The sequence below is a fragment of the Bombina bombina genome, chromosome 12 (assembly GCF_027579735.1).
Source record: "Bombina bombina isolate aBomBom1 chromosome 12, aBomBom1.pri, whole genome shotgun sequence".
Lineage (NCBI taxonomy): Eukaryota > Metazoa > Chordata > Amphibia > Anura > Bombinatoridae > Bombina > Bombina bombina.
Genome location: NC_069510.1, coordinates 145753391 through 145774916, shown reverse-complemented (window position 1 = coordinate 145774916; position 21526 = coordinate 145753391). Strand labels below are relative to the sequence as shown.

Here is a 21526-nt window from a genome sequence, read left to right as displayed (position 1 = left end):
TAGGGGCAGGCACAGAGCTGTTCTATTGCAATTCTCTGTCTGGTGGGGGAGGTTAGGGGTTAAGTGACAAGCAGGGGCTGTAAGGAACAGAGCTGTAATATTACAATTCTCTCTGGTGGGGGAGGTCAGGGGTTAAGTGACAAGCAGGGGCTGTAAGATGCAGGGCTGTTCTATTACAATTCTCTCTCTCTGGTGTGGGATGTCAGGGGTTAAGTGACAAGCAGGGGCTGTAAGGTGCAGGGCTGTTCTTTTACAATTCTCTCTCTCTGGTGGGGGAGGTCAGGGGTTAAGTGACAAGCAGGGGCTGTTTGGCACAGAGGGAGCTGCTGTCCATAAGTTACACACGACAGTGCGACTGATCCCCTGGCTTAGAACAGGTTAATGAGAGAACACTAACCAGGAAATGGGAGGGTCTGGCTCTGCCCCATTCCCAGCATGCAGTGGAAGCTCACAGTCAGCTGATCAATACCGATGAGTATAGGGGGCTCCTGAGAGTTAACTCTTTAACTCTCATCCTGGAACCATGCATGTAAGTAACTCTTTCATTGCTGCACACACCAGCAGAACATTAATTAACCTCTTACAAATTGACCTGCAGAGCGCGAATTATTCGCAGACCACTTGCTAATGTAAATGTTGGGAGGAATGCTTAGGTTAAGTGATTAACCTTTTCAGATATAAACAGACCAGCAGATAAGTGATTAGCCCCTTCCCAGATAAACAGACCAGCAGATAAGTGATTAACCCCTTCCCAGATAAACAGACCAGCAGATAAGTGATTAGCCCCTTCCCAGATAAACAGACCAGCAGATAAGTGATTAACCCCTTCCCAGATAAACAGACCAGCAGATAAGTGATTAGCCCCTTCCCAGATAAACAGACCAGCAGATAAGTGATTAACCCCTTCCCAGATAAACAGACCAGCAGATAAGTGATTAACCCCTTCCCAGATAAACAGACCAGCAGATAAGTGATTAACCCCTTCCCAGATACACACACCAGCAGGGCACTGATTAACCCTATAGCAGATACACACACCAGCAGGGCACTGATTAACCCTATAGCAGATACACACACCAGCAGGGAACTGATTAACCCTATAGCAGATACACACACCAGCAGGGCACTGATTAACCCTATAGCAGATACACAGACCAGCGGGGCACTGATTAACCCTATAGCAGATACACACACCAGCGGGGCACTGATTAACCCTATAGCAGATACACACACCAGCAGGGCACTGATTAACCCTATAGCAGATACACACACCAGCAGGGCACTGATTAACCCTATAGCAGATACACACACCAGCAGGGCACTGATTAACCCTATAGCAGATACACACACCAGCAGGGCACTGATTAACCCTATAGCAGATACACACACCAGCAGGGCACTGATTAACCCTATAGCAGATACACACACCAGCAGGGCACTGATTAACCCTATAGCAGATACACACACCAGCAGGGCACTGATTAACCCTATAGCAGATACACACACCAGCAGGGCACTGATTAACCCTATAGCAGATACACACACCAGCAGGGCACTGATTAACCCTATAGCAGATACACACACCAGCAGGGCACTGATTAACCCTATAGCAGATACACACACCAGCAGGGCACTGATTAACCCTATAGCAGATACACACACCAGCAGGGCACTGATTAACCCTATAGCAGATACACACACCAGCAGGGCACTGATTAACCCTATAGCAGATACACACACCAGCAGGGCACTGATTAACCCTATAGCAGATACACACACCAGCAGGGCACTGATTAACCCTATAGCAGATACACACACCAGCAGGGCACTGATTAACCCTATAGCAGAAACACACACCAGCAGGGCACTGATTAACCCTATAGCAGATACACACACCAGCAGGGCACTGATTAACCCTATAGCAGATACACACACCAGCAGGGCACTGATTAACCCTATAGCAGAAACACACACCAGCAGGGCACTGATTAACCCTATAGCAGATACACACACCAGCAGGGCACTGATTAACCCTATAGCAGATACACACACCAGCAGGGCACTGATTAACCCTATAGCAGATACACACACCAGCAGGGCACTGATTAACCCTATAGCAGATACACACACCAGCATTCACTTATACACAGTTCTCCAGAGCAGTGATTAGCTTTTCTCTGATGCACACACACTTCCCTGAGACTCACACACACCAGTAATGCAGTGATTAATTCCCTCTCTGATTCACGGACCAAGAGTGATTAATACATTCCTTGATACATGTATCTGCAGACCAGTGATGAACCCCTCAGCTGACTGTACCATCCCAGAGGGAAAACGACTATATATCTGTTAGTTCCTTTACTTGCCTTGTGTGCAAACCGCTATTGGGTTCTTGCCTACACAACGAGGATGGGGACAAACAGATCTGGACCCCCTGGTCACTGTGCATTAGAGGGAAAAGCTGCCAGTGACAGGGCTCATACATATGGGGTTAGCTGGGCAATTCCTTTGTCATATGAGAACTGGCTGGTATTTCAGGGCTGGACGGCCCTTCTGTATGGGATCAGACTGATATACTGCAGGAAAGCACTAGTGGGATAAAAGAGGCTGCACCCTTAGTGGTCACCGCCCTAATAGGTAAATGGATATAGTTCTGTCCATTTCCAGTTGAGCGCTTCTCTTTTCTTGTCTTTAGTGAATAACCCCTTCCCAGAGCCATCACCCTGAAGAGCAGTGATTAACCCTTTTTCTGACATACAGACTTAACCCTTTTCAGACCGTTATCAGAGCCGTCATTAACCCCTACCATAATTCACTGACCAACAGATCTGTGAGCATAACCCGGTTATATACAGTGATCAGTAACTACTCACCACTGCTTTCCTTCCACAGATGTACTTTATCTTCTCTGAGAAGCTCACTCTGCTGTTTGATTTTTGGACTGTTGAGACATTGGGAGGTAACGTTATCCACTCTCTGTGTTACCATCTTCAGATTTACATCTGCTCTAAGCCAACATGTACACTCCATATAGACATCTATCTCATAATGTCTACACTGACATCTCTATGCCGTAACATTCAGATCCCTACACACCAGCGTCTGTCCTCCATCGTTATCACTAAGACTAGCAAATGCCTTTCCCACTGACATTTCTATGCCGTAACATTCAGATCCCTACACACCAGCGTCTGTCCTCCACCTTTATCACTAAGACTAGCGAATGCCTTTCCCACTGACATTTCTATGCTGTAACATTCAGATCCCTACAGGCCAGCATCTGTCCTCCATCTTTATCACTAAGACTAGCGAATGCCTTTCACACTAACATATCTCTATACTGTAACATTCAGCTTTTTATCGTATCCCTACACGCCAACATCTGTCCTCCATCTTTATCACTTTCACACGGACATCTACTTTAGAAAGACTGAGGCTACTGTTTACACCGACATCCATATCCCAACATCCACCATACATGTTGGCACGTTTACCCACTTATCTGTCCTTCTACACCCATTTGCGCTCTGTGCTAACCACTAGCTCTCACATTAACTCCAATTAAACCAGCGAGTCTCAAAGCAATCCATAAATGTATTTGTAGATATGACAGGAAAACATTATATTAAAAACCATAAAAGACCAACAGCACTCTACCAGTCTTACGCATTTCGCCTGTAGGTGCCCTAATCATAGACAACCTCTCGCAGTGCCTGCTACACTTAGCATCTGCCCTCCACCCTGCCATATCTATAACATATTCAGTATAACATCCGCACTCCATCTTCCATCTAACACTGTGACTTGTAATCTTCAGTATGGAGAGAAACCACACAAAGCTTTATTTGTAGCATTTTATTGTAACATATGTGTCTTCTTCACACCCACAGCCTGCATAGAAGAAAGAAGCATTTGTGTAATATACATGTGTTAGCAAAAAGGCTTCTAATAAAAGCTGTAGCTGTTTCAAATGTGTATTTAAGTATGCGCCGTGCACCAGCATTTTAATCACAGCACTTGGTCAGAGAGCCTAAGGTGCTTGTTCCAGCTGGTAATGACTCAGTTTGTTAATAGCTGACATGATACAAGCCCCACTGGTGATCTGAGCAGCTGCAGTATTTAAAATGCTGTTGCACTGAGAATATCTAGCTATGCTTCACGTGCACGTGCAGAGAGAAATGATAACTTTTTCTAGAAGCATTTTGCGAATAAATGTATATTGCAAATATGCTTCTACCCAAAAATGTAAATCATCTATGCACATTTACATTTTGACCGGAAGGTCTCTTTAAGCCCTACAAACCTCCAAGCCCCACTGTTTGAAAAGTAATTTCATGCTGTATTGGGGTTTTAAGTATAAACAATTAATAAGAAAATAAGTCACCTGTTTAAAGGGGCAGTAAACCTAACAATAATGTTATATAATTCTGCACATAGTGCCAACTTCATACTTCAAAGTAGAAATTTGGCATTCTTTGCCTTTCGTCTCAGGAGGTTGGCAGAGAAGTGTCAGAAGATTTCGGAGTAGTCTCTTATGGAGGGTAGTACTCTTCGAGATGGGACTGGAGTTTTAAGTAGTCCTGTCAGCCTTTCAGTGAGAGCATGGATGAAAGTTAGAGTCCGGAGATGCAGGGAGAGTCTTTCTGCGAAACCATCCTGACTCCTTAGGCAATCAGCGTTGACTCAAGTCCATGTCAGAAGCGCTGTTACAATCTGTCACACTTGAAGGTCTGTGTCACTGTTCCACGTCATAGATTCTGGTAAGATCGTTTCATTGCTTTACACTCATGTTATTGTTAGAGACAGGGTCACAGTGTGGCTCCTTTATCTGTATAGAATCAAAGGGTTAATATCTCCTGAGGGGGATTATTGAACAGGGGGGAATAATCTTATGTTTATTTGATTTTATGCTGTGTTATGTGTGAGATGTTAGGCTCATAGGCTGAATATACAGTTTCACTTTCACTTTGAGAGCCATGCAGCTTACTAGCTTGGCGCTTTTTCTCATAGCAGGGACGGTCCTGCACCATATGATTATTCCCTTTTTCCTGACCGAGTGAGAGGAGTCACACATCTCTCTACTGTCTGGGTCATAGGAGGTGGTGAGTGCCCCAGCTATTGGGGTATAAGGGTGTCGTTTTTTTAATAAAATAAGATGTTTTATTTCTCTAGTTCTCCGGTTATTGCACTAGCGATGGAGGATTCTGTTACTTAGAGGGCACTCCCTCTATTCCTAAAGAATAATTCCTGTTTATATTGTGAGGAGGCCCTAGTACCGCCCTCTTAATTATGTTCCATATGCCTTGATAATGTGATAATATCAAACGTGTTTGATACCACGGAGCCATCCACCTCTGAGGAGTTGTCGTCCAGTGAGGTGTGTACCTTACATTGTTATCTCTATACACATGCAGTTTCCCGTTGCATTGCTAATCCTCCATCTGGAGGGGGTCTTTTTTTCACCAGACGTTACTGCGCAGTTCAGATGGCGGTGTCTGCGGCCTTTAATGCTTTACCTCGCCCTGCTAAGCACAAGCGAAAGGTTACATATGCACTCCTTCCCAGAGTACTTCAGATATTTTATTGGATGAACATTCTGGGTCGGAGTCTGCTACCTCTAAACCTCCGGCTGTGGAAGAACCAGACTTTATTTTTAGGAATTTGCGCTTTCTTCTAAATGAAATGTTGGCGAATTTAGAGGTTCCAGAGGCCAAATTGTCTGATGAACCTTTGATTCCTAAATTGGATAGAGTTTGAGGACAGGGTGGTGCCTTATCCTTCCCTGCTCCTGTTAGATGGCGAACATTATTAAGAATGAATGGGACAGGATTGGATTCCTTTTTCCCCCTCTTCTCCCTTTAAGAAATTGTTCCCGGTCCTGGACTCTCTATGGAGGTGTGGGGTTCCGTCCCTAAAAGGGATGGCGCTATCTTCACTCTTGCGTAACGTACTACTATCCCGCTTGAGTATAGCTCTTTGTTTAGAGTCCTTAGATAAAAGATGGAAAATCTGTTAAGAAAGATGTTTCAACATGCAGGATATTTGTTTCAACCGGCGGCGGCTGTTGCTGCGGTTGCTGGAGAAACTACCTACTGGTGCGACTTCTTATAGGATTTGATTGAGGTGGAGGGTCCCCTCGACGTTATTCAGGAAAGAATTAAGGCCTTGAGGGTTGCTAATTCTTTTATCTGTGATGCTATTAAGCAGATTATTCGCCTGAATCCTAAGGCTTCAGCTTTTCTGTTCAGGCCCGTCGGGCTCTGGCTGAAGTCATGGTCTGCGGATATGACTTCTAAGTCTAAACTTCTTGGTAGCCGGCTCAGTCCTGGAATAAATCCAAGCAGCGCAAGAAGCCCGCCAAGTCTGTCGGCATGAATGGGTGGTCCCTGGTCCTCTTCTGGATCGTGTTGGGGGCAGACTGTCGCTCTTACAGTCGCTTGGTTCAGGGACATGCAGGATCCATGGGTCCTGGAGGTCATAGCTCAGGGTTACAAGATAAGTTTCAAGTCTCAGCCACCCAAGGGCAGATTTCTCCTCTCAAACCTGTTTTCAAGACCAGAAAAGAGGAGAGCCTTTCTGGGGTGCATACGGGATCTGTCCTCTTAGGAGTTATTGTCCCGGTGCCTATCGCAGAGAGAGGTTGGGGATACTATTCCAACTTTTTCATAGTCCCAAAGAAGTAGGCCCCTCCTTACTTACTTTTTTTCCAAATTTTACAAGTTTGATGTTTTTGCTTCTGCTGAAGTAGCCTTCGGGAGAAAGGTTTTGCGGGCTGTGGTGCCCTCAGATTAGGCTTCGCCTCTCTTTTTACCCTCCCGTTAGCATTCAGTGTCCTCTAGAGCTTGGGTATATGTTTCCCACAAGTAAGGTGGACTCTTCCCATATTAAGAGGGAAAACATAAATTATGCTTACCTGATGATTTCCTTTCCTTTTGTATAGGAAGAGACCACAGCTCCCGTCCGTGATCTCTGATCGGCGGCTCTAAATTTAAATTTATTCTTCTGGCACCTTTTTCACCCTGATATTTGTTCTACTGTTCCTTGTTCCCTCGGCAGAATGACTGGGGTTAGGAGGAAGTGGGGGGGAGGTATTTAAGCCTTTGGCTGGGGTGTCTTTGCCTCCTCCTGGTGGCCAGGTTCAATTTTTCCCACAAATAAGGAATGCAGCTGTGGGCTCTTCCCATACAGAAAGAAAGGAAATTATCTGGTAAGCCTAATTTATGTTTTCATGTCACTCCCTCTAATCATGGGAGCTGCCATTTTGGAACCAGATTACACTGCAGGTGTCAGAAGGAGAGTTACTACACATGCGCAAACACATCCGCACTGGAATATAGTGGTAGATTTCAACATGGCAGCTCCCATGACTAGAGGGAGGCGGAGAATAACTTCAGTACTATGTTTAAAAAATGTAGTAAGTATTTAAAGGGACAGTAAAGTCCAAATTAACCCTTTGAGTGCTAAGCACTTTCCCACATGGGTGCTAAGGTTTTCTTAAAGGGTTTTTTATTTTTAATATTTTTAAAAATTATTTTTTTTTACTTTTTTTTTTTATTTCTTTCAGATCCCCAAGACTTGCACCATTGGAAAGGGTAGGCGATTACCTTTCCAACGGTGGGTCTTGGGGGTCTGTAGCTGCTTAGATGCCTGAGATACAGGCTTCTAAGCAGCATGCCCCCTGCTCCTATATTTAACATTGTTAATGTTAAATAAAGTTGCGCGGTGACGTCATCAAGTTTATTGCGCGTGACGTCACCACGCAAAACGGAAGTCCCGGCGATGCCTTTCATTATGCAGCACCGATCGCCGGGGTAGGAGCGGGTGGGAACCCCCAGATCTCCCTCAAGTTGGAAGAGTGCTAGTGACGGCTCTGAGCCGTCATAAGCACCAGAGTGGGAAACTCTGTGAAGGCTCACTTGAGTCATTAGCACTCAAAGGGTTAAACTTTCATGACTCAGATAGGGCGTGTAATTTTAAACAACTTTCCAATTTACTTTTATCATCAAATTTGCTTGTTATTCTTTGTTGAAAGCTAAACCTAGGTAGGCTGATATGCTAATTTCTAAGCCTTTAACGGTCGCCTCCTATCTGAATCCATTTTTTTCACAGATAGATTAGTTCATGTGTGACATATAGATAACATTGTGCTCACACCTGTGAAGTTATTTAGGAGTCAGCACTAATTGCCTGAAATTAAAGTCTGTCAGACGTGTATTAAAATAACTGTGTTGGTTGTGCAAACCTGGGTAATAAAGGGATACTCTATCTTTTTAAACAATAACATTGTTGGTGTTTACTGTCCCTTTACAGACCTGCAGAGAACTGATGTTAAAGCGCAGACACAGCTGGTGAGCCAATGAGCAGCAACAGTCTCACAACAAAGCCAATCACCAGCTGTGCCTGCTCAGACCATCATTTGCAGCTCCCAAGTGGGATATTAACTATGTGTTTAACCTCTTTGCAAAGGTTAAATATATATTTGCAGGGCCAGTATTACACAGCCAGGAAATCAGCTTCACAACTGATAGATGCTCTTCCTCAAGAGGTAGTAGCAACAAACACTGTGGGGGACTTTAAAAATGCATGGGACAAACATAGGGCTATCCTACGAACTAGATAAGTTTATACTGTTAGGTAAGGTCGGGCAGACTTGCTGGGCCTATGGCTCTTATCTGCCGTCAATATCTATGTTTCTATGTTTCTATCTCAGTATTACACAGCCAGGAAATCAGCTTCACAACTGATAGATCCACAGTATCTTAGTATTACACAGCCAGGAAATCAGCTTCACAACTGATAGATCCACAGTATCTCAGTATTACACAGCCAGGAAATCAGCTTCACAACTGATAGATCCACAGTATCTTAGTATTACACAGCCAGGAAATCAGCTTCACAACTGAAAAATCCACAGTATCTCAGTATTACACAGCCAGGAAATCAGCTTCACAACTGATAGATCCACAGTATCTCAGTATTACACAGCCAGGAAATCAGCTTCACAACTGATAGATCCACAGTATCTCAGTATTACACAGCCAGGAAATCAGCTTCACAACTGATAGATCCACAGTATTTTAGTATTACACAGCCAGGAAATCAGCTTCACAACTGAAAAATCCACAGTATCTCAGTATTACACAACCAGGAGATCAGCTTTACAACTGAAAGATCCACAGTATCTCAGTATTACACAGCCAGGAAATCAGCTTTACCAACTGAAAGATCCACAGTATCCCAGTATTACACAGCCAGGAGATCAGCTTCACAACTGAAAAATCCACAGTATCTCAGTATTACACAACCAGGAGATCAGCTTTACAACTGAAAGATCCACAGTATCTCAGTATTACACAGCCATGAAATCAGCTTTACAACTGAAAGATCCACAGTATCTCAGTATTACACAGCCAGGAGATCAGCTTTACAACTGAAAGATCCACAGTATCCCAGTATTGCACAGCCAGGAGATCAGCTTTACAACTGAAAGATCCACAGTATCCCAGTATTACACAGCCAGGAAATCAGCTTTACAACTGATAGATCCACAGTATCCCAGTATTACACAGCCAGGAAATCAGCTTTACCAACTGAAAGATCCACAGTATCCCAGTATTACACAGCCAGGAGATCAGCTTTACAACTGAAAGATCCACAGTATCCCAGTATTACACAGCCAGGAAATCAGCTTTACAACTGAAAGATCCACAGTATCCCAGTATTACACAGCCAGGAAATCAGCTTTACAGCTGATAGATCCACAGTATCCCAGTATTACAGAGCCAGGAAAACAGCTTTACAACTGATAGATCCACAGTATCCCAGTATTACACAGCCAGGAAATCAGCTTTACAACTGAAAGATCCACAGTATCCCAGTATTACAGAGCCAGGAAAACAGCTTTACAACTGATAGATCCACAGTATCCCAGTATTACAGAGCCAGGAAAACAGCTTTACAACTGATAGATCCACAGTATCCCAGTATTACACAGCCAGGAAATCAGCTTTACAGCTGATAGATCCACAGTATCCCAGTATTACACAGCTAGGAGATCAGCTTTACAACTGAAAGATCCACAGTATCCCAGTATTACACAGCCAGGAAATCAGCTTTACCAACTGAAAGATCCACAGTATCCCAGTATTACACAGCCAGGAGATCAGCTTTACAACTGAAAGATCCACCGTATCCCAGTATTACAGAGCCAGGAAAACAGCTTTACAACTGAAAGATCCACAGTATCCCAGTATTACACAGCCAGGAGATCAGCTTTACAACTGAAAGATCCACAGTATCCCAGTATTACAGAGCCAGGAAAACAGCTTTACAACTGAAATATCCACAGTATCCCAGTATTACACAGCTAGGAAATCAGCTTTACAACTGATAGATCCACAGTATCCCATTATTACACAGCCAGGAAATCAGCTTTACAACTGATAGATCCACAGTATCCCAGTATTACACAGCCAGGAAAACAGCTTTACAACTGAAATATCCACAGTATCCCAGTATTACACAGCTAGGAAATCAGCTTTACAACTGAAAGATCCACAGTATCCCAGTATTGCACAGCCAGGAGATCAGCTTTACAACTGAAAGATCCACAGTATCCCAGTATTACACAGCCAGGAAATCAGCTTTACAACTGAAAGATCCACAGTATCCCAGTATTGCACAGCCAGGAGATTAGCTTTACAACTGATAGATCCACAGTATCCCAGTATTACACAGCCAGGAAATCAGCTTTACAACTGATAGATCCACAGTATCCCAGTATTACACAGCCAGGAGATCAGCTTTACCAACTGAAAGATCCACAGTATCCCAGTATTACACAGCCAGGAAATCAGCTTTACAACTGATAGATCCACAGTATCCCAGTATTACACAGCCAGGAAATCAGCTTTACAACTGATAGATCCACAGTATCCCAGTATTACACAGCTAGATCATCAGCTTTACAACTGAAAGATCCACAGTATCCCAGTATTACACATCCAGGAAATCAGCTTTACAACTGATAGATCCACAGTATCCCAGTATTACACAGCCAGGAGATCAGCTTTACCAACTGAAAGATCCACAGTATCCCAGTATTACACAGCCAGGAGATCAGCTTTACCAACTGAAAGATCCACAGTATCCCAGTATTACACAGCCAGGAGATCAGCTTTACAACTGAAAGATCCACAGTATCCCAGTATTACACAGCCAGGAAATCAGCTTTACAACTGATAGATCCACAGTATCCCAGTATTACACAGCCAGGAGATCAGCTTCACAACTGAAAGATCCACAGTATCCCAGTATTACACAGCCAGGAGATCAGCTTTACAACTGAAAGATCCACAGTATCCCAGTATTACACAGCCAGGAAATCAGCTTTACAACTGATAGATCCACAGTATCCCAGTATTACACAGCCAGGAAATCAGCTTTACAACTGATAGATCCACAGTATCCCAGTATTACACAGCCAGGAGATCAGCTTTACAACTGAAAGATCCACAGTATCCCAGTATTACACAGCCAGGAAATCAGCTTTACAACTGATAGATCCACAGTATCCCAGTATTACACAGCCAGGAGATTTTATAGTAAAAAAACAAAAATGTAGCCACTGGAGTAGCGTTGCACCTCATAAAAGTGCCCCACATGAAGACAGTCCCCCTGTAAAAGTCACAATAACCATGCCGCAAGCGTATTAAAACTTATGTGATCCCGAGTTCACCACTCCGAGAACCCCCAGTGTCAGCCCACACGTGACCGGGTTAAAATAGTGTATCTTAAATTACTACCGCACCCCATAATTTCATTATCCTATAATGATAGCAGCCTTCTCTGTTTACCCCCAGCCATATCCTGCTCCGATAATAATAGGGCACCGACATAGGTCAGCTTATAAAGAGAGACAGTCCTTTCTGAGGTACCAAGTGTCACAGAAAATAAAAGACTGCACATACCTCCATGTTGAGTAACAACATGACTCGTCCCACATTGCAAGAGGTCCTTCATCTCCTCCAGGAATCTGTGGGAACAAACTGGCTCTTACATAAAACTTGCTAAGACCATATTCATCAGGGCAGCCCATTGGGAGTCACAGAGGAAGGATGTAATCTGCACAGACCCTATAGCTGTACCCTGAGTAAAATAGTACACACTGGCACCATTTGAAAATAATAAACTCTTGATTGAAGAATCTAAACTAACACCTCACTTTACCTCTTCCTATCACTAACACAGGCAAAGAGAATGACTGGAGTGGGAGGGAAGGGAGGAGCTATATATACAGCTCTATTGTGGTGCTCTTTGCCTCCTCCTGCTGACCAGGAGGCGTAATCCCATAAGTAAGGATGAAATCTGTGGACTCGTCATATCTTGTAAAAGAAATGACAGCAACTGTTATATACGAACTTCAGTCCTCCACCTATAGACACAATATTACCTTCTCGCTAACGTCTTTGATTATGCTTTGGCATTAGAGATAGGGTTATGCCCTTAAAATGGTTTCAGTACAATCTGTGATTTCTCCAAGCGGAAGAGAACCCTCTCTCTATAAAGAATCTTATTTTAGTAGTGAACATCGGGAGCTGCCTTGCAGTATCCTTTGAGTCCTGCAGCATTACGACCCCTCATGCACTTTGATTATCGTCGGTACTTCTGTAGGTTATATATATGTGGGCAATGTTAGAGCCATTTTGTTTCACATCATGACTAGCGTATTCACACAAAGGTGAATGCGCAGTGCCCTTGATTCATTCTGTGTGCTCAGTAGCCTGCCTAGCACTTGACATCAACATGAGAATTTGCACCAATACTTCTGACAAACAGACCCCAATATTTAACCCATGACCTACATGTTCTCAACATATCGAATATGCTTCTCATGCACATCATTTCCTGTTTTATCTCTTGTTAGAATTTCTCTGACATCTTCAGATCTTGCTCCATGTTTTATTGTTCTTGGTCTCCTTATGTCTTACTCTGACGTTCTATTGGCAACATTTTCCTGATTTCTACCTCACTTGGTTTTAATGTGCTTGGTTTTTATAACCCTAATACACACTGCTTTCTTCCAGGCCTGGTCCTCTCCTTCCTGGTTGTCCTACTCCTCACTGTTCTGTATGAGGTTTCCAAGGTTTGGAAGTCTAATATTCTCACCAGAGTCCTGCTGACCCTTCCTGTGGATACTCCCGACCACTCTCAAGCTGTATCCGAGACGTTTGACCCTGAAAACAATTTGGCTGACAATACTGAACCAATGCTGAGACCCGATACCACTTCTGAAAGGCAAATAATGACTCCGGACTCTCTAACTGTTGGTTTCAGCGCTCCAGTCTACAGGTAAAGAGCGATGTATTCATGGTAGAGGCTCCATGTTCCCTGCTCCTCTGTGTGTAAATGGAATTTACTGACCAAGGAGAGCAGACAGCTTTTTTGTATTTCTGTTAGCTTGGAAATGGTCAGACAATTGTGTAACCCAGCACAATGTGAGGAACTCCCTGTTTTCTAGGATACAGCACAATCTACCCATCTATTACTCTTACCTGTTTGTGGCGCCGTCTGACCATTTCTTATCCTTTTGTTGTGGCCTCTCTCTCTCTCTTCCCTGTGTTTATGGCGCAGTCTGTCCCTCTCTCTCTCTTCCCTGTGTTTATGGAGCAGTCTGTCCCTCTCTCTCTCTCTCTCTTCCCTGTGTTTATGGCGCAGTCTGTCCCTCTCTCTCTCTTCCCTGTGTTTATGGCGCAGTCTGTCCCTCTCTCTCTCTTCCCTGTGTTTATGGCGCAGTCTGTCCCTCTCTCTCACTTCCCTGTGTTTATGGAGCAGTCTGTCCCTCTCTCTCACTTCCCTGTGTTTATGGAGCAGTCTGTCCCTCTCTCTCTCTTCCCTGTGTTTATGGAGCAGTCTGTCCCTCTCTCTCTTCCCTGTGTTTATGGAGCAGTCTGTCCCTCTCTCTCTCTTCCCTGTGTTTATGGAGCAGTCTGTCCCTCTCTCTCTCTCTTCCCTGTGTTTATGGCGCAGTCTGTGTCTCTCTCTCTCTCTTCCCTGTGTTTATGGAGCAGTCTGTCTCTCTCTCTCTTCCCTGTGTTTATGAAGCAGTCTGTCCCTCTCTCTCTCTCTCTTCCCTGTGTTTATGAAGCAGTCTGTCCCTCTCTCTCTCTCTCTCTCTCTTCCCTGTGTTTGTGGAGCAGTCTGTCCCTCTCTCTCTCTTCCCTGTGTTTATGGAGCAGTCTGTCCCTCTCTCTCTCTCTTCCCTGTGTTTATGGAGCAGTCTGTCCCTCTCTCTCTCTTCCCTGTGTTTATGGAGCAGTCTGTCCCTCTCTCTCTCTTCCCTGTGTTTATGGAGCAGACTGTCCCTCTCTCTCTTCCCTGTGTTTATGGAGCAGTCTGTCCCTCTCTCTCTCTTCCCTGTGTTTATGGAGCAGTCTGTCCCTCTCTCTCTCTTCCCTGTGTTTATGGAGCAGTCTGTCCCTCTCTCTCTCTTCCCTGTGTTTGTGGAGCAGTCTGTCCCTCTCTCTCTCTTCCCTGTGTTTATGGAGCAGTCTGTCCCTCTCTCTCTCTTCCCTGTGTTTATGGAGCAGTCTGTCCCTCTCTCTCTCTTCCCTGTGTTTGTGGTGCAGTCTGTCCCTCTCTCTCTCTTCCCTGTGTTTATGGAGCAGTCTGTCCCTCTCTCTCTCTTCCCTGTGTTTATGGAGCAGTCTGTCCCTCTCTCTCTCTTCCCTGTGTTTGTGGAGCAGTCTGTCCCTCTCTCTCTCTCTCTCTCTCTCTCTCTCTCTCTCTCTCTCTTCCCTGTGTTTATGAAGCAGTCTGTCCCTCTCTCTCTCTCTCTCTCTTCCCTGTGTTTATGGAGCAGTCTGTCCCTCTCTCTCTCTTCCCTGTGTTTATGGAGCAGTCTGTCCCTCTCTCTCTCTCTCTCTCTCTCTCTCTCTCTCTCTCTCTCTCTTCCCTGTGTTTATGAAGCAGTCTGTCCCTCTCTCTCTCTCTCTTCCCTGTGTTTATGGAGCACTCTGTCCCTCTCTCTCTCTTCCCTGTGTTTATGGAGCAGTCTGTCCCTCTCTCTCTCTTCCCTGTGTTTATGGCGCAGTCTGTCCCTCTCTCTCTCTTCCCTGTGTTTATGGCGCAGTCTGTCCCTCTCTCTCTCTTCCCTGTGTTTATGGAGCAGTCTGTCCCTCTCTCTCTCTTCCCTGTGTTTATGGCGCAGTCTGTCCCTCTCTCTCTCTTCCCTGTGTTTATGGCGCAGTCTGTCCGTCTCTCTCTCTTCCCTGTGTTTATGGAGCAGTCTGTCCCTCTCTCTCTCTCTTCCCTGTGTTTATGGAGCAGTCTGTCCCTCTCTCTCTTCCCTGTGTTTATGGAGCAGTCTGTCCCTCTCTCTCTTCCCTGTGTTTATGGAGCAGTCTGTCCCTCTCTCTCTTCCCTGTGTTTATGGAGCAGTCTGTCCCTCCCTCTCTCTCTTCCCTGTGTTTATGGCGCAGTCTGTCTCTCTCTCTCTCTTCCCTGTGTTTATGGAGCAGTCTGTCCCTCTCTCTCTCTCTCTTCCCTGTGTTTATGGAGCAGTCTGTCTCTCTCTCTCTCTTCCCTGTGTTTATGGAGCAGTCTGTCCCTCTCTCTCTCTCTCTCTCTCTCTCTCTCTCTCTCTTCCCTGTGGTTATGGAGCAGTCTGTCCCTCTCTCTCTCTCTTCCCTGTGTTTATGGAGCAGTCTGTCCCTCTCTCTCTCTTCCCTGTGTTTATGGAGCAGTCTGTCCCTCTCTCTCTCTCTTCCCTGTGTTTATGGAGCAGTCTCTCTCTCTCTCTCTCTCTCTCTTCCCTGTGTTTATGGAGCAGTCTGTCCCTCTCTCTCTCTCTCTCTCTCTCTCTCTCTCTCTTCCCTGTGTTTATGGAGCAGTCTGTCCCTCTCTCTCTCTCACTTCCCTGTGTTTATGGAGCAGTCTGTCCCTCTCTCTCTCTCACTTCCCTGTGTTTATGGAGCAGTCTGTCCCTCTCTCTCTCACTTCCCTGTGTTTATGGAGCAGTCTGTCCCTCTCTCTCTCTTCCCTGTGTTTATGGCGCAGTCTGTCCCTCTCTCTCTTCCCTGTGTTTATGGAGCATTCTGTCCCTCTCTCTTCCCTGTGTTTATGGAGCAGTCTGTGTCTCTCTCTCTCTCTCTTCCCTGTGTTTGTGGTGCAGTCTGTCCCTCTCTCTTCCCTGTGTTTATGGAGCAGTCTGTCCCTCTCTCTCTCTTCCCTGTGTTTATGGAGCAGTCTGTCCCTCTCTCTCTCTTCCCTGTGTTTATGGAGCAGTCTGTCCCTCTCTCTCTTCCCTGTGTTTATGGAGCATTCTGTCCCTCTCTCTTTCCTGTGTTTATGGAGCAGTCTGTGTCTCTCTCTCTCTCTCTTCCCTGTGTTTGTGGTGCAGTCTGTCCCTCTCTCTTCCCTGTGTTTATGGAGCAGTCTGTCCCTCTCTCTCTCTTCCCTGTGTTTATGGAGCAGTCTGTCCCTCTCTCTCTCTTCCCTGTGTTTATGGAGCAGTCTGTCCCTCTCTCTCTCTCTCTTCCCTGTGTTTATGGTGCAGTCTGTCTCTCTCTCTCTCTCTCTCTCTCTTCCCTGTGTTTATGGTGCAGTCTGTCTCTCTCTCTCTCTCTTCCCTGTGTTTATGGAGCAGTCTGTCCCTCTCTCTCTCTCTCTCTCTCTCTCTTCCCTGTGTTTATGGAGCAGTCTGTCCCTCTCTCTCTCTTCCCTGTGTTTATGGAGCAGTCTGTCCCTCTCTCTCTCTTCCCTGTGTTTATGGAGCAGTCTGTCCCTCTCTCTCTCTTCCCTGTGTTTATGGAGCAGTCTGTCCCTCTCTCTCTCTTCCCTGTGTTTATGAAGCAGTCTGTCTCTCTCTCTCTTCCCTGTGTTTATGAAGCAGTCTGTCCCTCACTCTCTCTTCCCTGTGTTTATGGAGCAGTCTGTCCCTCTCTCTCTCTTCCCTGTGTTTATGGAGCAGTCTGTCCCTCTCTCTCTCTTCCCTGTGTTTATGGCGCAGTCTGTCCCTCTCTCTCTCTTCCCTGTGTTTATGGAGCAGTCTGTCCCTCTCTCTTCCCTGTGTTTGTGGTGCAGTCTGTCCCCCTCTCTCTCTCTCTCTCTCTCTCTCTCTCTCTCTCTCTCTCTCATCCCTGTGTTTATGGAGCAGTCTGTCCCTCTCTCTTCCCTGTGTTTATGGAGCAGTCTGTCCCTCTCTCTCTCTCTTCCCTGTGTTTGTGGTGCAGTCTGTCCCTCTCTCTTCCCTGTGTTTGTGGTGCAGTCTGTCCCTCTCTCTCTCTCTCTTCCCTGTGTTTATGGAGCAGTCTGTCCCTCTCTCTCTCTCTTCCCTGTGTTTGTGGTGCAGTCTGTCCCTCTCTCTCGTTCCTGTGTTTATGGAGCAGTCTGTCCCTCTCTCTCTCTTCCCTGTGTTTATGGAGCAGTCTGTCCCTCTCTCTCTCTTCCCTGTGTTTATGGAGCAGTCTGTCCCTCTCTCTCTCTTCCCTGTGTTTATGGAGCAGTCTGTCCCTCTCTCTCTCTTCCCTGTGTTTATGGCGCAGTCTGTCCCTCTCTCTCTCTTCCCTGTGTTTATGGAGCAGTCTGTCCCTCTCTCTTCCCTGTGTTTATGGAGCAGTCTGTCCCTCTCTCTCTCTTCCCTGTGTTTATGGAGCAGTCTGTCCCTCTCTCTCTCTTCCCTGTGTTTATGGAGCAGTCTGTCCCTCTCTCTCTCTTCCCTGTGTTTATGGAGCAGTCTGTCCCTCTCTCTCTCTTCCCTGTGTTTATGGAGCAGTCTGTCCCTCTCTCTCTCTCTTCCCTGTGTTTGTGGTGCAGTCTGTCCCTCTCTCTTCCCTGTGTTTGTGGTGCAGTCTGTCCCTCTCTCTTCCCTGTGTTTGTGGTGCAGTCTGTCCCTCTCTCTTCCCTGTGTTTGTGGTGCAGTCTGTCCCTCTCTCTTCCCTGTGTTTGTGGCGCAGTCTGTCCCTCTCTCTCTCTCCCCTGTGTTTATGGAGCAGTCTGTCCCTCTCTCTCTCTCTTCCCTGTGTTTATGGAGCAGTCTGTCCCTCTCTCTTCCCTGTGTTTGTGGTGCAGTCTGTCCCTCTCTCTTCCCTGTGTTTGTGGTGCAGTCTGTCCCTCTCTCTCGTTCCTGTGTTTGGGTAGCTGTCTTATCCCTATTTCTGTTTTAGGAGTTCCTTATTCATCTCTTTCTCTTCTCTGTGTTGAGGTAGCTGTCTGTAAATCACTTCCCTTCCTCAGTAGTTGGGGAGCTATATGTCTGTTTGTGTTTCCTGAGATTGGGACACGATCTCTCACCCTTATCCCTTCTGTATTTGGAGAACTACTCTGTCCATCTCCTCGCTGTTTGAGGAGCCGTCTTTCCAGCTCTCATCCCTTCCTGTGTTTGTGGAGCTATCTGTGCATCTCTTACACATCACTATGTTTGTGCATCTCTTACACATCACTATGTTTGTGCATCTCTTACACATCACTATGTTTGTGCATCTCTTACACATCACTATGTTTGTGCATCTCTTACACATCACTATGTTTGTGTAGCTATCTGTGCATCTCTTACACATCACTATGTTTGTGGAGCTATCTGTGCATCTCTTACACATCACTATGTTTGTGGAGCTATCTGTGCATCTCTTACACATCACTATGTTTGTGGAGCTATCTGTGCATCTCTTACACATCACTATGTTTGTGTAGCTATCTGTGCATCTCTTACACATCACTATGTTTGTGGAGCTATCTGTGCATCTCTTACACATCACTACGTTTGTGGAGCTATCTGTGCATCTCTTACACATCACTATGTTTGTGGAGCTATCTGTGCATCTCTTACACATCACTATGTTTGTGGAGCTATCTGTGCATCTCTTACACATCACTACGTTTGTGTAGTTATCTGTGCATCTCTTACACATCACTACGTTTGTGTAGCTATCTGTGCATCTCTTACACATCACTATGTTTGTGGAGCTATCTGTGCATCTCTTACACATCACTATGTTTGTGGAGCTATCTGTGCATCTCTTACACATCACTACGTTTGTGTAGCTATCTGTGCATCTCTTACACATCACTATGTTTGTGGAGCTATCTGTGCATCTCTTACACATCACTATGTTTGTGGAACTATCTGTGCATCTCTTACACATCACTATGTTTGTGGAGCTATCTGTGCATCTCTTACACATCACTATGTTTGTGGAACTATCTGTGCATCTCTTACACATCACTATGTTTGTGTAGCTATCTGTGCATCTCTTACACATCACTATGTTTGTGCATCTCTTACACATCATCACTATGTTTGTGTAGCTATCTGTGCATCTCTTACACATCACTATGTTTGTGCATCTCTTACACATCACTATGTTTGTGCATCTCTTACACATCACTACGTTTGTGTAGTTATCTGTGCATCTCTTACACATCACTATGTTTGTGTAGTTATCTGTGCATCTCTTACACATCACTATGTTTGTGGAGCTATCTGTGCATCTCTTACACATCACTATGTTTGTGTAGCTATCTGTGCATCTCTTACACATCACTATGGTTGTGGAGCTATCTGTGCATCTCTTACACATCACTATGTTTGTGGAGCTATCTGTGCATCTCTTACACATCACTATGTTTGTGGAGCTATCTGTGCATCTCTTACACATCACTATGTTTGTGCATCTCTTACACATCACTATGTTTGTGGATCTATCTGTGCATCTCTTACACATCACTACGTTTGTGGAGCTATCTGTGCATCTCTTACACATCACTATGTTTGTGGAGCTATCTGTGCATCTCTTACACATCACTATGTTTGTGCATCTCTTACACATCACTACGTTTGTGGAGCTATCTGTGCATCTCTTACACATCACTACGTTTGTGGAGCTATCTGTGCATCTCTTACACATCACTACGTTTGTGGAGCTATCTGTGCATCTCTTACACATCACTACGTTTGTGGAGCTATCTGTGCATCTCTTACACATCACTACGTTTGTGGAGCTATCTGTGCATCTCTTACACATCACTATGTTTGTGTAGTTATCTGTGCATCTCTTACACATCACTACGTTTGTGGAGCTATCTGTGCATCTCTTACACATCACTATGTTTGTGTAGCTATCTGTGCATCTCTTACACATCACTATGTTTGTGGAGCTATCTGTGCATCTCTTACACATCACTACGTTTGTGTAGCTATCTGTGCATCTCTTACACATCACTATGTTTGTGTAGCTATCTGTGCATCTCTTACACATCACTATGTTTGTGGAGCTATCTGTGCATCTCTTACACATCACTATGTTTGTGTAGTTATCTGTGCATCTCTTACACATCACTATGTTTGTGTAGCTATCTGTGCATCTCTTACACATCACTATGTTTGTGTAGCTATCTGTGCATCTCTTACACATCACTATGTTTGTGGAGCTATCTGTGCATCTCTTACACATCACTATGTTTGTGGAGCTATCTGTGCATCTCTTACACATCACTATGTTTGTGGAGCTATCTGTGCATCTCTTACACATCACTATGTTTGTGTAGTTATCTGTGCATCTCTTACACATCACTATGTTTGTGGAGCTATCTGTGCATCTCTTACACATCACTATGTTTGTGGAGCTATCTGTGCATCTCTTACACATCACTATGTTTGTGTAGCTATCTGTGCATCTCTTACACATCACTACGTTTGTGGAGCTATCTGTGCATCTCTTACACATCACTGCGTTTGTGGAGCTATCTGTGCATCTCTTACACATCACTACGTTTGTGGAGCTATCTGTGCATCTCTTACACATCACTACGTTTGTGGAGCTATCTGTGCATCTCTTACACATCACTACGTTTGTGGAACTATCTGTGCATCTCTTACACATCACTACGTTTGTGTAGCTATCTGTGCATCTCTTACACATCACTATGTTTGTGGAGCTATCTGTGCATCTCTTACACATCACTATGTTTGTGGAGCTATCTGTGCATCTCTTACACATCACTATGTTTGTGGAGCTATCTGTGCATCTCTTACACATCACTATGTTTGTGGAGCTATCTGTGCATCTCTTACACATCACTGTGTAGCTATCTGTGCATCTCTTACACATCACTATGTTTGTAGAGCTATCTGTGCATCTCTTACACATCACTATGTTTGTGGAGCTATCTGTGCATCTCTCACACATCACTATGTTTGTGGAGCTATCTGTTCATCTCTCACACATCACTACGTTTGTGGAGCTATCTGTGCATCTCTTACACATCACTATGTTTGTGCATCTCTTACACATCACTATGTTTGTGCATCTCTTACACATCACTACGTTTGTGGAGCTATCTGTGCATCTCTTACACATCACTATGTTTGTGCATCTCTTACACATCACTATGTTTGTGGAACTATCTGTGCATCTCTTACACATCACTATGTTTGTGGAACTATCTGTGCATCTCTTACACATCACTATGTTTGTGTAGTTATCTGTGCATCTCTTACACATCACTATGTTTGTGTAGCTATCTG

At 44.9% G+C, this 21526-nt stretch overlaps 1 protein-coding gene across 1 annotated transcript in view; it reads left to right on the top strand.

The window, feature by feature from the left end:
• Positions 1-436: 436 nt before the first annotated feature.
• SLC31A2 (solute carrier family 31 member 2) overlaps positions 437-21526 on the top strand; it is a 29462-nt gene continuing 8372 nt past the window's right edge. The window contains exons 1-3 of the mRNA XM_053695412.1: positions 437-529; positions 2896-2962; positions 13089-13353. Coding sequence (XP_053551387.1) covers positions 524-529; positions 2896-2962; positions 13089-13353 — 338 coding nt within the window. The 5' untranslated portion in view covers positions 437-523. The remainder of the gene's footprint in view (positions 530-2895; positions 2963-13088; positions 13354-21526) is intronic.